Genomic DNA, 13,271 nt, shown 5'->3' with positions numbered 1-13,271 from the left:
TGATTTTTTTATATTTCTGTTTACTTGAACAGTCTCGGTCTCGGCTCTCGCACACATACATCTTATTTCTATCTGATTTCTGATAGGATTATTCGTTTTCAACAAAAGTCGAAATTTTAGATTTTAACCAATTCAAAATCGTCTTCGGTTGCTAACCTTATATACCTATAGGCTATATAAACTCTCTCAACTAAAATTCTCCTCTTCAAACTAATCTAAACTCAACAAAACTCTCTCTAACTCTCACCTTTCTTATCATCTCAATGGAAACGCAACTTTCACTTAGCTTTCTGTTTCTACTCTCAATACTATTACATCTCAACCATGTCCCCGCCGAAAGTCCACCTGGCGCCGCCGGAGCCGGAGCCGCAGCGCCAGCCCCGTCCATCTCCACCACCAACAACTCCGAATTCATACGTACAAACTGCCAAACAACTCTCTACCCCGTGCTCTGCTACCGGTCACTCTCACGCCACGCTCTAAAAATACAAGAAAACCCTGCTTTACTAGCGCAGGCTGCAATAGGTGTCAGCCTAAACCGCGCTAAGCGAATGGCTAACTATGTCTCAAACCTAACTCAGGAGGCAGACACCGGGGCTACTGAGCCCCGAGCTGCCTCCGCACTTCAGGACTGCTTCTCCGTGTTTGGAGACGCAGTCGAGCAAATACGAGACTCCCTCGCGCAGATGCTGAAGCTCGGCGGGTCAGGGGAGTCTCTGAGGTTTCAGATGAGCAATGTACAAACGTACATGAGTGCGGCGTTAACGAATGAGGACACGTGTATCGATGGATTCGAGGAAGTGAACGACGGGCCGATGAAAAAGGACGTGTGTGATCGGACGGTGAAAGTGAAACAAGTGACAAGTAATGCGTTGGCGTTGGTTAATAGTTATGTTAACAAGGTAACCAACCCATGATAATTCGGCCGTTACCGACAGTTAATAATTTTGTGCCCTAGTAAAATTATGCTCGAATATATTATATTTATATCTTTTTTTTTAGTTTATGTAAAGCTGTAAAAGAGTTGAAAACGAATGAAAGGTTAATTAAACATTTTAATGGCGGTGTGTATGTGTAAATATGATTTATATATGTATGTATGTTGGTACGAATTTTCGAGTTTTTTATTAAGAAGTAGGAGAGAATCGAAGTTGTGTATGTGGAGACATGTGAATCGTATAATTCTTACAGTTCTAATTTCGTTGTCATTTTTAAGCACGTTTTTCTTCATAAATGTGCTAATAATTTGTTCTTCATTTATGTTCCAAATTGTGGTGCTGGTAGCGATCATTTCTATGATATTATTTATTTGTATTCCTCTGGTTTGGAATCTCCGAACATTGAGAAATTTAAAACACCACCAAATTCGCAATTTAGAAAAGTAGGAAAAGATGGTTGGTATATGATAATTGTTAAATGGAATAGTAATGATTTTAGTTATTAATCTTGTTACTTTTGTTTGTCCCTCAAAAGTTTTCAGGCTTCCAAAAGTTGTGGTATATCTGCTGAAGACATGATTAGTTGAGGTGAATTGCTTGTCAGTCATTCGACTGCTCATTTCAAGGTCATTATCGATTTAATTATCGTGCTGAGCACAATATTTAGTCATTCCGACTACTCATGTCAAAATTGTTAATAATTTAATTATTGCGTTGAACACGATATTTAGAATTAAACATAACAACTAAGCATATAAGAATAACGTGATTAATTTTGAGAAATATTGGATACTTATGACTGAATTTCAAAACGATTCTCAAATTTTACATGCATATCCTGATTTGTCATGATATAATTAAATAACATATATTCACATTAATCTCATTATAAAGGCCAATGCTTGTGCCTTGCCGAGTGAATTCTTTGCCACTCTTTTTCCAATTAGGAGTACTAGCATCCGTTTTATTTGGCGTAAAGTTAAAACAATGACAAAGGAGAGTAAATGTTTAAGGTTTAGTGGCAAGACATTAGATGCAAAAGTATAAATATAACGGCAATAACCGAAAGTATTTAGTAGCTTTTTAGGCATGTTTGGGTACACATAACGCGAAATGTAGCACTACGGAAATGATAAAATTCTTATAATCACGGCATCCAAATATCGATATTACTTACACGAGACGCCAAGTGAGGTAATCAACTAAAAGGCCCATGAACTTTTGCACCAACTTTTTCCACATTCTCAGTGACAACTTTGAGCAGCAATTCGGTAAATAAACAAACTCAATGTATTATGGTTGAAGCGAAACATACATGTATGGGTTAGCTCTATGGAAAACTGAACATCCACATATATAAAAATCATCACAACACTTTTCAATTACTTTTCATTTTTAAAGATAAACATAATGGAGAGGATGTAGAAAATGGGTGGCCAAACACTATAATTTACACTTGATTGTTCTTTTCGTAGAGTTTAGATGCAAAGGGACCATGTAACTATATTATGACAGACAAAAATAATTTGAAAGTTTCCATCCCGTGAAGTGCGAACGTTGTAGAAGGGGCATCGGTGACAATGGAACACAAGCTAAAGTACAACTCATGAATATATAGGATTATTATTGTGCAATGTTGTTTTTGTTTTTTTAATTTTTTGGAGCACTTCGTATTTTGTTTCTGGTTTGCAACGATTTACTAAATGTTACATACATATGGCAGTACCAAATACCTATTTGTGGAGCGCCATAAAATATTTTAAGTGGTTAAAAATTTATTTTTTATTGTCCCTGGTTTCAATTCTCGCTCACCCCGAGATTTCTTAGAATAAATACTCAATTGTAAGGCATATAAGCCAAATTAGTAAAAAAAATACCTATTTTTGTAGAACGGATAATTTAGATACGAATATAGAAGGCCTGTCAAACAGATAATATAGAAGGTTTGTCAAACAGATGATTCGAATACGGATATGCCTATATTTCTATCCGCATCCGTAATTGTCGGATTCAAATATGAATAATATCCGTTTTTTTCAGATACATATAGTATTTGCTTTATTTTGGATATAGATTGTATCCGCTTTTTCTCAGATACGAGTACGGATATTTCGGATGAATATCGGATTTTTAAATTTTTTTTATGGCCCTATCGTATTGACGTTAATTTTAAAACATTTTTTACGATTAAACTCAAACGATATATTTCTATATGTATAAAGTATGGGCAATCATGTAAAATTTGTATAAATATATTATTTAATGCATATACACACACTATAAACTAATAGAATAAATTTTAAATTATATATAATTATAGATTTATATAATTTAAATATCATATGTGTATCTAATTTTGGATTCGAATATCCCGAATTCAGATAGAGATAATATCCGCTGTATTTCGAATACGAATAATATCCGTTTTTTTTCAAATATGAATACAGATTTTTTTTTTAACAGATATCAAAATTTTCAAATTTTTTGACAATCCTATCTCCTTTGTGAAGCCTGTTTGAAACATAAACATGATGCTTTGTTTTATCAGATAATTTTACCTCGTTTTCGACTTTCACAAAGTCTTGTTCACCACTCCGTGGCATGTGATGTTGTGTGACACTCCAAAATTAGTTAATGTGTACGTAAGTTGGTAAGGATTAAAAAAAAGACTCTATTCTTCAAATTTCATTTCAAGTATTTGTCATCGGTCGTGGAAATTTCTGCAGATCACAGTATTCATCTGATTTCTCACATTTTTGGTGCTAGTCAACAACCAAAGAACAAAAATTATTATGTCCTTTATTACGTACTGTATAGCAACAGCTCTACCTCTATGCCTGTATTGCTTATTGGAGCCGACGCTTTGTTGTAAATAGAAATGCATCAAAATGATAAGTTGGCTTATTTCACACCATTTTTTATAATCGCGACACTTTCTTCATATACACTTATTATGTTGTCACATGCTATGCAATGATATGGGCTACTTGTGATTAACAACATTTCAGAATCTTTAACCATAAACATGTTCGCAATCAGGCAAATTAACTCTGTGGGGACCTAAATTGTACATAGGCCAAATATTTTATTTGTGTGACGCAGAATATGAAAATTATGGGGTCCTTAGAGGACCTAACAGCAAACCTTACTCACCTATAACATTATGTGTACGAAGAAATACGATATACCGTTTGAGCATGATACAAGTAACGAATGGAGAAGGATATGTACAAAGAATTTGCAGATACAAACTTGGAATATTGGCGATTTTATATAAAAAAGGGTTGTTTATAGAGCAAGTACAGCACTTGTGAGGGACAGAGGAAGAATAGAAGGCTGTAGACATGGATGTGGGACACTTAATTAATGCCTTGTTAAATAAATAGCTCGATCGATCGATGAGTTTATGTAAAGAAACACAAATGATTCCAAGCTTATGAAAAGAACGTACAGATTGAAGAAGCGACAGTGTGTATAAACAAATACGGTTGGCGTGTGTAGTGTGGACTGGTGGTCGCTGTTTGAAAGGTATGTGGATGAACAGTTTTGGATTTACGCACCAAAAACAATTAGACATAGTTGAGTTTAGAGGATGAAGAGACACCAAATTTGCTTGAAACCGATAGGTGGGATGTTTGGACAGCTAGCTTTAAATTTTGATTGCATTCCAGGTTCACGGGCTCAGTTATCTGTCTCTGCTTAACTCTATTATAATTTTGCTGGGACCAATACAGCCACTACATCATCAAAATTCTTCTCCTGCATACATATTTACAGTGTCTCATCGGAAAATATTGTTGCAGCAAGTCATTTACACGTATATTGCAATTTAAGTTTTGCGGCGATTAAAAATATTATGTTGATATGCCAACATATAACATCTGTTATCTGTACGTATATTCCAAATCTGTAAAAATGCTTTCTGATTAGATGGCAATGTGAAAAAGTATGGAGCAGCCCACTTGAATGAAAACCCCAATAATTATTGGGTTGGCCTTGGCCCCTAGTTCCGGATTTAGAAAATACTGTGGGTCTATGAACACGAATTTACGGGCTATAATTTTCTGAAGACCCCTGTGCTTTGTGTTTGTAAGCCTTTTAGATAAGTGGAAACTCATTGTCCACACATTGGCTTTCTTCATGTGTCACGGCCCGTTTGGTTTATTCTATAAAAAAATCAACCTTATTTTTAAGTACTCTAGTCTCGTTCCTTATGATGGATTTGTTTGATTTGAAAGGGGATAATTTCGCACCTCTTATTTCTTGGCTTCGTCTTGTCATTAATAAATCTATACTCGTTATTAATAAGTGAAATCATATTTTATTAGTGCGACAATTTATCGAAATATCAAAATTCCAAATTTTGGTACTGATCTAACGCAAATTGACTTTTATTCTAACTAAACTTAGTTTTTATTAGTTAGTATTTATTCAAACACTTATTTACTGTTAATTTGAAAAATATTTTTTATTAATAATTAATTATATTAAATAACTATATTAAAAAAGCTAATTATAAAATAATATTAATTAATATTAAATTATATAAAATAACAAATATTTGGTTCAAAATATAGTTAAAATTTATACTCATTATTAATAAAAGAAACAATGTTTAGTTGGTGCACAAAAGTAAGTACAAAAGTACCAAATTTTGATACTCATCCCACACAAATTGACTTCTTTTCTCTTTAAACTTTGTTTTTTATTACTTAGTTTTCATTCAAGCGTCTATTTGCTTTTAATTTGAAAAATAATTTTTATTAATAATTAAGTAATACTAAATAAACTATATTGAAAAAGCCGTAGAATAGAACTCTGATCGTAGAGCACTGAACGCTACTACGCTTGTTCGTTTTGACCCGAGATGACTGTTTTATCGATATACTCGAGTAGACAACAAACCCAACTTATTTAGTCTCTTAGATTGTAGACTCTGTATGCTTTTCCAACAGCATATCCAACAAAGATTCCTTCATCTGCTTTGACATCAAACTTTCCATGTTGATAAACTTTTGTCAGATGAAGCTTTACAGTAGAAACCATTGACTTCACCTTTCCTGAGATTCCAGTCTAGCTAATTATGAAATTATTATTAAATTAAATTAAATTATCTAAAATAACAAAAATTTCGTTCATAAGATAACTATACAATTCGTTTCACGAAAACAAAACTAATATAATAGATTTATATAAAAAGTAAAACAATACAGAACTATAATTATTGTGAAATTTTTGTATCTAATTCGATTCCTTTTAACTAGATAATTATTCTCTAAGAGTACCAATTTAATATTTAATATTAATATATTGGTTTTAATTTGTGTTTCACACTACAAATACTAATTCGATATTTTAATTTATTTCGTACGAGTTATAACCTATATATTTTAATAAGAGAAACTATGTTCTATTAAAACACAAAATTACCAAATCTTGGTACTCACTAGAAAAATTATATAACTATTTTTAAAATTTTATATAATTAAATCTCAACTAGCACGAATTGACTTATACTCTCCGTATACTTTGTTTTCACGTTAATTTCTATTTGTTAGTTTTCATCAATAAAAGCTAACATGTTAGATTAATATAACAAATATAGGAGCATAACTAGAACTATAACTAGATTTATAAGTCATATTAGTAAAAAAAAGGAATTATACGGTAAAAATTTATAATTATATTTGACTTCGATTTTTTTTAACTACATAATTTAACATCATTTATTTATTTATTCTAATCTGTATTTCGAATAGATTATTATAAGATTTAATTTTATACAAATAATAACTTGATCTTATTTTTAATATCGATCCATACTTTGCACGGTTACCAACTAGTTGATTATAAAATATGGATTGTGATAGTTTACCGACCTAATGCAATATTGATTTCACCCCTTCACCTTATACCCACAAATATCAGTCAATTGGTCCTTTTGGGGATATCAACTATTTTAAGTGCTAAATGCCGATGCGCTTTCTTGAACTTTATATAATGTCAACTGATGGCCTACAAAACTATTGGCCTACGGCCATACCACCCCCTCCAGAGACTACACCTTCGGGACAAGTATGCCACACCTATAGGAGGCTTTGCCTTTAGCTTAACAAGGTAGAAAACTGCTTGACACGTGTTAAGTTGTTCAGGACCTAGTCATCACCTAAATTCTGGAAAGGATGACACCTCATTTCACTCTCCTACCCACATAATCTACCTATTTTCTAGCCTATACATGTGGCAACCAACCCAGGAAACAATGATGACCACTCTCATGCATATTCTGATATAAAAGGGACTACTCTCATGCATACTATGATATAAAAGGGAGGTCATATACAAAAATAAGGGAGGGTGACAACACACAAACTCTTCCGGTGATGGCACATAATTTCTTCAGATATGACTTGAAGTTCTTACCGCCATCATTTGGCGCCGCTGCTGGGTATTCGACGACGAATACTTATCAATATATTACAATGACAAGAACAGTTCTTATTGTGAGAAGGACCACTCGACTATGCTGGGTCTGAATGCACTATAGCCTAGCTTATGATAAGTATCTAATATTTAGCTGTAGCATCTTTATTTTGATTCCCTCGTATGTTGAGGTGGCATAGTAGTTATCCTAATTTGGCAGTTTCTGCCCTATATAGACAATCATGTGCCGTATGCTACAGGATATACTGGTATTTTATTGTTATCAATTCATTCTTTTGTGGCCTTTAGCAATGGAGATCTGTTCATCTTAGAGGTTTATTGTTACTCTTTATGGTATCAGAGCCTACCATTGCAAGATTGTGTCTAGAGAAAATAGTTACCAGATCTCAGTTTAAAAACCCAGTTTAAAAACACAACCTCCAGTTCTTGTCACCTTAACTAACTCATTTTTTTTTCTTTTTCCACCCCTTCATTCAATATCTTTGTCTCATCATCTTTGTGTCGTTTTAATGGCTGGAAATCGTATATCACTTCAGGATTTAGTGAATCCTTTGTATTTGCACCCTTCTGATGGAGCCATGTCTATTCAAGTTGAGAAGCTCCAAGGGTCATCAGATTATAGATCTTGGAAGAGAGCAATGGAAATAAATCTTGCCTCTAAAAGAAAGTTGGGTTTTGTGACTGGAGATGTGCCTAGGCCAACCGATGTTGTGCAAAGAGAGCTTTGGGACACTTGTAACAACATGGTAATTGCTTGGCTCACTCATAATGTCTCTCCTTCTATTATGAAATCTATTATGTTTATGCCTTCTGCTGCTGCTATATGGTTGAATCTTGAAACTCGTTTTCAACTAACAAATGGGTCAAGAAAATATAAGATAAATAGAGACATATATGAGTTGAGGCAGCAGTCTTTGTCTATTAATGAATATTATACTGCTATGCGTACCCTGTGGGAAGAACTGGAAACTCTAAATATGTTACCAGTAGTATCTAGTCCTAGTGAAGAGGTCAAGACCTTGTTGGATGCTATCTCTTCACAGAGGGAAGAAAGCAAATTATTCCAGTTTTTAAATGGCCTGGACGAGTCTTACAACACACAACGTAGTCATTTCTTACTTATGTCACCCCTTTCTTCTGTTGAAACCGCCTCTGCAGCCCTACAACAAGAAGAAGCCCAAAGAGAGTTGCTTCACCTAAACAAGCTTGATAATGAATCTGTTGCTCTGTTCTCTAGGTCAAATATTGTCAAACCGGAGAAAGTCCCTGTGATAGTGTGCACTGTGTGTGGAGGTAAAGGCCATAAGCATGACAAATGCTGGAATGTGATTGGGTATCCCAAATGGCATTACAAACATGGCCAAAATAGCTACTCAGGTCCTAGAGTAAAATCTCAGCCCAATGTCACCAGATGGACTGCTGGATATAAACAAGGGGGTGCTAAGCTGGTTGCTGCTGCTCAAACTTCACACAATCATGACCCTATGTCGACCTTTTCCCCTCAGCAGTTGGCCCAACTTGCACAATTGTTGCCACAGTTGTCTGTCCAACAGAGAGGCTCAAATACAGATGAGGAATTGGAACAACATTTCTCTGGCATGATGTCTAGTAACTTTGATGATGGACCTATGGACTCCTGGATTATAGACTATGGGGCCACAGATCATATGATACCAGAGTATAGTGATTTGACAAATCCTGTCGCTCTTAGTAGTCCAACACAGATCAACTTACCCACTGGTGCAACTGTTACAATCTCTCACATGGGTACTGTGAAGCTGAACACCGGGTTGCTGCTGAATAAGGTGTTGTGTGTACCTTCTTTTCAACATAAATTGTTATCTGTAAGACGCCTGATTGCTGACAGTGACTGCCAGGTGCAATTTTACAATACACATTGTGTAATCATTGATAATGGCACTAAGGAAGTGGTTGGGGTTGACAAAGCTTGCGAGGTCTGTACTACCTGGTGGATCATATTTCAGGCAACATTTCAGAAGATTGGATACGCAATGCTGGGTCTGAATGTCATCACTCATCCACTTCTCAAATTACTCAAGCTGAGCCGACAGAATTTGATAAATGGCATCACAGGCTAGGGCACGCCTCTGTTGCAAAGCTGAAACTGATTCCCTGTGTAAAGCCTTTTATCACTCAACTATCCAAGGTATGCATCACCTGCCCTATGTCAAAGTTTACAAAATTACCATTTCCCTTGAGTGATTCTTGTGCTAAATCTCCTTTTGACCTCATACACATCGACATATGGGGCCCTTATAAAGTTTGCACACGTGGTAAGTTTAAATACTTTCTTACTATTGTTGATGACAACACACGGAACACTTGGGTATATTTGCTTCAATATAAGTCTGATACACTGTCTGCTCTAAAGACTTTTGTTCAATACGCCAAAAATCAGTTCAACGCTAAGATCAAAGTTATCAGGTCTGATAATGCACTTGAGTTCGATGACGTCTTCTGCAAACAATTCTTTCAGGATCAAGGAATTATCCACCAGACCTCCTGTGTTCGGCGACCACAACAAAACGCACGTGTTGAGCGTAAGCATCGCCACATACTGGAGGTGGCTCGCTCTCTTAGGTTCCAAGCTGGCTTACCCTTAAAGTATTGGGGCGAATGTGTGATGGCAGCTGTATACATCATTAACAGACTGCCAACTGTGGTGCTGCACAATAAAACACCTTATAAGTGCTTGTTTGATGAGCCACCAGACTACGGTTCGATGAAGATATTCGGTTGCCTTGCTTTTGCCTGCAATCCCAATACTTCTGGTGATAAATTCGAACCAAGGGGTGTTCCCTGTGTATTCTTGGGGTACCCTACTTTACAAATGGGATACAGGCTGCTTAATCTTCAAACAATGCAGACTTTTGTATCACGAGATGTCTTGTTCCATGAGTTTGTGTTCCCTTTTCAGTCAACCTCTACTGCCTCCTATATGCAACCTACTCCTCAAGTTGGTTCAACTGCTCCCAATTCTCTAGCATATGAAGAATTTTTTATAAATGATAATATCGAGGAAAGCAGCTCTGAAAGCAACTCTGCTGACCAGTCACATCCACCTAGCCCATTATCCTTACCAACAAATGTTGAATCAACAACTCAGCCTACAACAAATATGCCTTTACGCAGGTCCACAAGGGTTCATCATGCACCTGAGTGGCAGAAAGACTTTGTCACCAAACCAATCACCTCCCAAATTAACACTGTTACCACTACACATGTCAATTCTCATTTCAATTGCTTTCTATCGACTTTGACTGAGTCAAAAGATCCTGTTTACTTCAAAGATGCAGTCAAAAGTGAACACTGGGTAGCAGCAATGAATACAGAACTTGATGCCTTGGAGCAGAACCAAACATGGATAATTACTCCTCTCCCACCTGGGCATCATGCTATAGGGTCAAAATGGTTATTCAAAACAAAACTCAATCCTGATGGGTCCATTTTAAAGCATAAGGCACGGCTTGTTATCCTTGGCTGCAAGCAACAATATGGCCTGGACTACCACGAAACGTTTGCTCCGGTCGCCAAAATGACCACCGTACGCACACTTCTTGCTGTTGCAGCTATGCAAGATTGGCACACGGTCCAAATGGATGTGACCAACGCCTTCCTCCATGGAGAACTCTCAGAGACTGTTTACATACTATGCCACAGGGGTATACTCACTTTGGCAGCAGAATTCAACATAACCAGACCTTGATTCCAGCTGCTAAATTCCGCATAAAATTGGTATGCAAGCTACAAAAATCCCTGTATGGGCTTCGTCAATCTCCTCGTCTCTGGTTCTCTAAATTCTCTACTACAATTCTGACCATGGGCTTCATTCAATCCAAAGCGGATTATAGTCTCTTCTTTCTTCGTTCACCCTCAACCATCACCATAATTTTGGTTTATGTCGACGATCTCTTGGTCTGTGGTAATTGCACAACAACACTTGGTGACATCAAGAAAATGATGTCAAAGTCTTTCAATATGAAAGACCTTGGACCTGTTAATTATTTTCTTGGCATCGAAATTTATCGATCTGCAGCTGGCTTCTTCTTATCTCAAAGAAAATACACAACAGATATCTTATCTGAGTTTGGGATGATTAATGCCAAATCCCTTCACGTTCCTATGGATATTAAACTAAAGCTCACTGCTGACATGGGTGATCCCATCCCTGATCCCTCTTCTTATCAAAGGTTGGTAGGAAAACTTATATACCTCACCATAACAAGGCCCGACATCAGCTTCTCTGTCCAAATTCTGACACAATTCATGCAGCATCCAACTTCAGTCCCTATGCAGAATGCCAAACGTGTGCTTCGCTATCTATCTGGCACTATCTCCCAGGGTATCCTCTTAGCATCTTCTAATGCTGCTCAACTGACCGCCTATTGCGACAGTGATTGGGCGGGCTGTGTTACAACTAGAAAATCTACATCTGGGTACTGTATTTTTCTGGGGGAATCACCTATTTCATGGAAAACGAAGAAACAGACAGTTGTAGCACGCTCCTCCGCTGAGGCCGAATATCGTGCTATGGCTTTTACAGCATGTGAAGTTACATGGCTATCCACACTGCTCAACGACTTGGGGTTGAAGAATCTGCCTCCTGCCATTCTAAAATGCGACAATCAAGCTGCCTTATCTATTGCAGCAAACCCGGTAATGCATGAAAGAACCAAACATATTGACATAGACTGTCATTATATTCGTGATCAAGTGAAGAATCGAACAATTGTTACTGAACATGTCCCCTCTGAACTTCAGGTTGCTGATATAATGACCAAGCCCCTTCCAGTTAAGCTCCACGTGTCTCATATCAACAAGCTGGGAGCTTCTCTTCCATCTCGCTCACCAGCTTGAGGGGGTGTATTGTGAGAAGGACCACTCGACTATGCTGGGTCTGAATGCACTATAGCCTAGCTTATGATAAGTATCTAATATTTAACTATAGCATCTTTATTTTGATTCCCTCGTATGTTGAGGTGGCATAGTAGTTATTCTAATTTGGCAGTTTCTGCCCTATATAGACAATCATGTGCCGTATGCTACAGGACAGACTGGTATTTTATTGTTATCAATTCATTCTCTTGTGGCCTTTAGCAATGGAGATCTGTTCATCTTAGAGGTTTATTGTTACTCATTAGTTCTGCTAGTGCATGCTACCACTTAAAGCGATCAATTTTTCACCTACAACGTCATCATACTCATACAGAAGAGGAGTATCACCTAGCCTTATTTCGTGATTTTGAGCTTTTTTCGCAGTAAAGAAGATAAAATAGGTATGAAGTAGTTTATTTAACTGTTGTAATTTTATTTAAAAGCATAAGTAAATATAGTGAGAGAGAGAAAGAGAAGAAAAATAGAGAGGAATATATCATGATTATTGCTTGTAATATGAGTATTGTTTTTGTAATTGCAAGTATGGTATTCGGCATATCAGGTGCGTTTTATACGCATGCTTGGTAAGCTGAGACTGAGAGAGCCTAATAAAAGTTTATGGTTTTGTGTTTGTGAAAGGGGATGGCATGAGGATTTTTCCCGGCTCTCCTTTCACCTTGCGTTCATCTTTTTATTTCTTACACTTGCTCAACACTAGTAGTTGATTATCAATCATCACACTTGTACATTACCACACTAGCTAGGATTTATATTATTGATGCACATGTTAATTTCGAGTCTTATGTCGTGTCTTATTATTCTTGTTCATTTTTCTTTTATGTTGCTCTCATATCTAAAAGAAAATTTGATCAGAGGACATTAAATTCATCATAGAACCAATATATGTAGCTCTTTAAGGCCTGTTTCGCCTATAGCTATGGTTTGAATTTGTCACCCAAATAAATTTTGACCCCTGGCCTCTCTTGTTGTACA

General features: G+C 36.4%; 2 protein-coding genes across 2 annotated transcripts; both read left to right on the top strand.

The window, feature by feature from the left end:
- Positions 1-179: 179 nt before the first annotated feature.
- Positions 180-1,316, top strand: LOC141702868 (pectinesterase inhibitor 9-like). Its single transcript, XM_074506476.1, has one exon. The coding sequence runs from the start codon at positions 264-266 to the stop codon at positions 915-917; it is 654 nt and encodes a 217-aa protein (XP_074362577.1). The 5' UTR covers positions 180-263; the 3' UTR covers positions 918-1,316.
- Positions 1,317-7,891: 6,575 nt separating this feature from the next.
- Positions 7,892-9,481, top strand: LOC141702872 (uncharacterized). Its single transcript, XM_074506478.1, has one exon. The coding sequence runs from the start codon at positions 7,892-7,894 to the stop codon at positions 9,479-9,481; it is 1,590 nt and encodes a 529-aa protein (XP_074362579.1).
- The last annotated feature ends 3,790 nt before the right edge of the window (positions 9,482-13,271 follow it).

Source organism: Apium graveolens, unplaced genomic scaffold (assembly GCF_009905375.1).
Source record: "Apium graveolens cultivar Ventura unplaced genomic scaffold, ASM990537v1 ctg5824, whole genome shotgun sequence".
NCBI lineage: Eukaryota > Viridiplantae > Streptophyta > Magnoliopsida > Apiales > Apiaceae > Apium > Apium graveolens.
Note: the sequence above shows the minus strand (reverse complement) of the source record. Positions and strands in the feature narration are given on the sequence as shown.

What these genes read in the sequence shown, in the direction of transcription:
- LOC141702868 (XM_074506476.1), top strand. Translation starts at nt 264, where the DNA reads ATGGAAACGCAACTTTCACTTAGCTTTCTGTTTCTACTCTCAATACTA.
- LOC141702872 (XM_074506478.1), top strand. Translation starts at nt 7,892, where the DNA reads ATGGCTGGAAATCGTATATCACTTCAGGATTTAGTGAATCCTTTGTAT.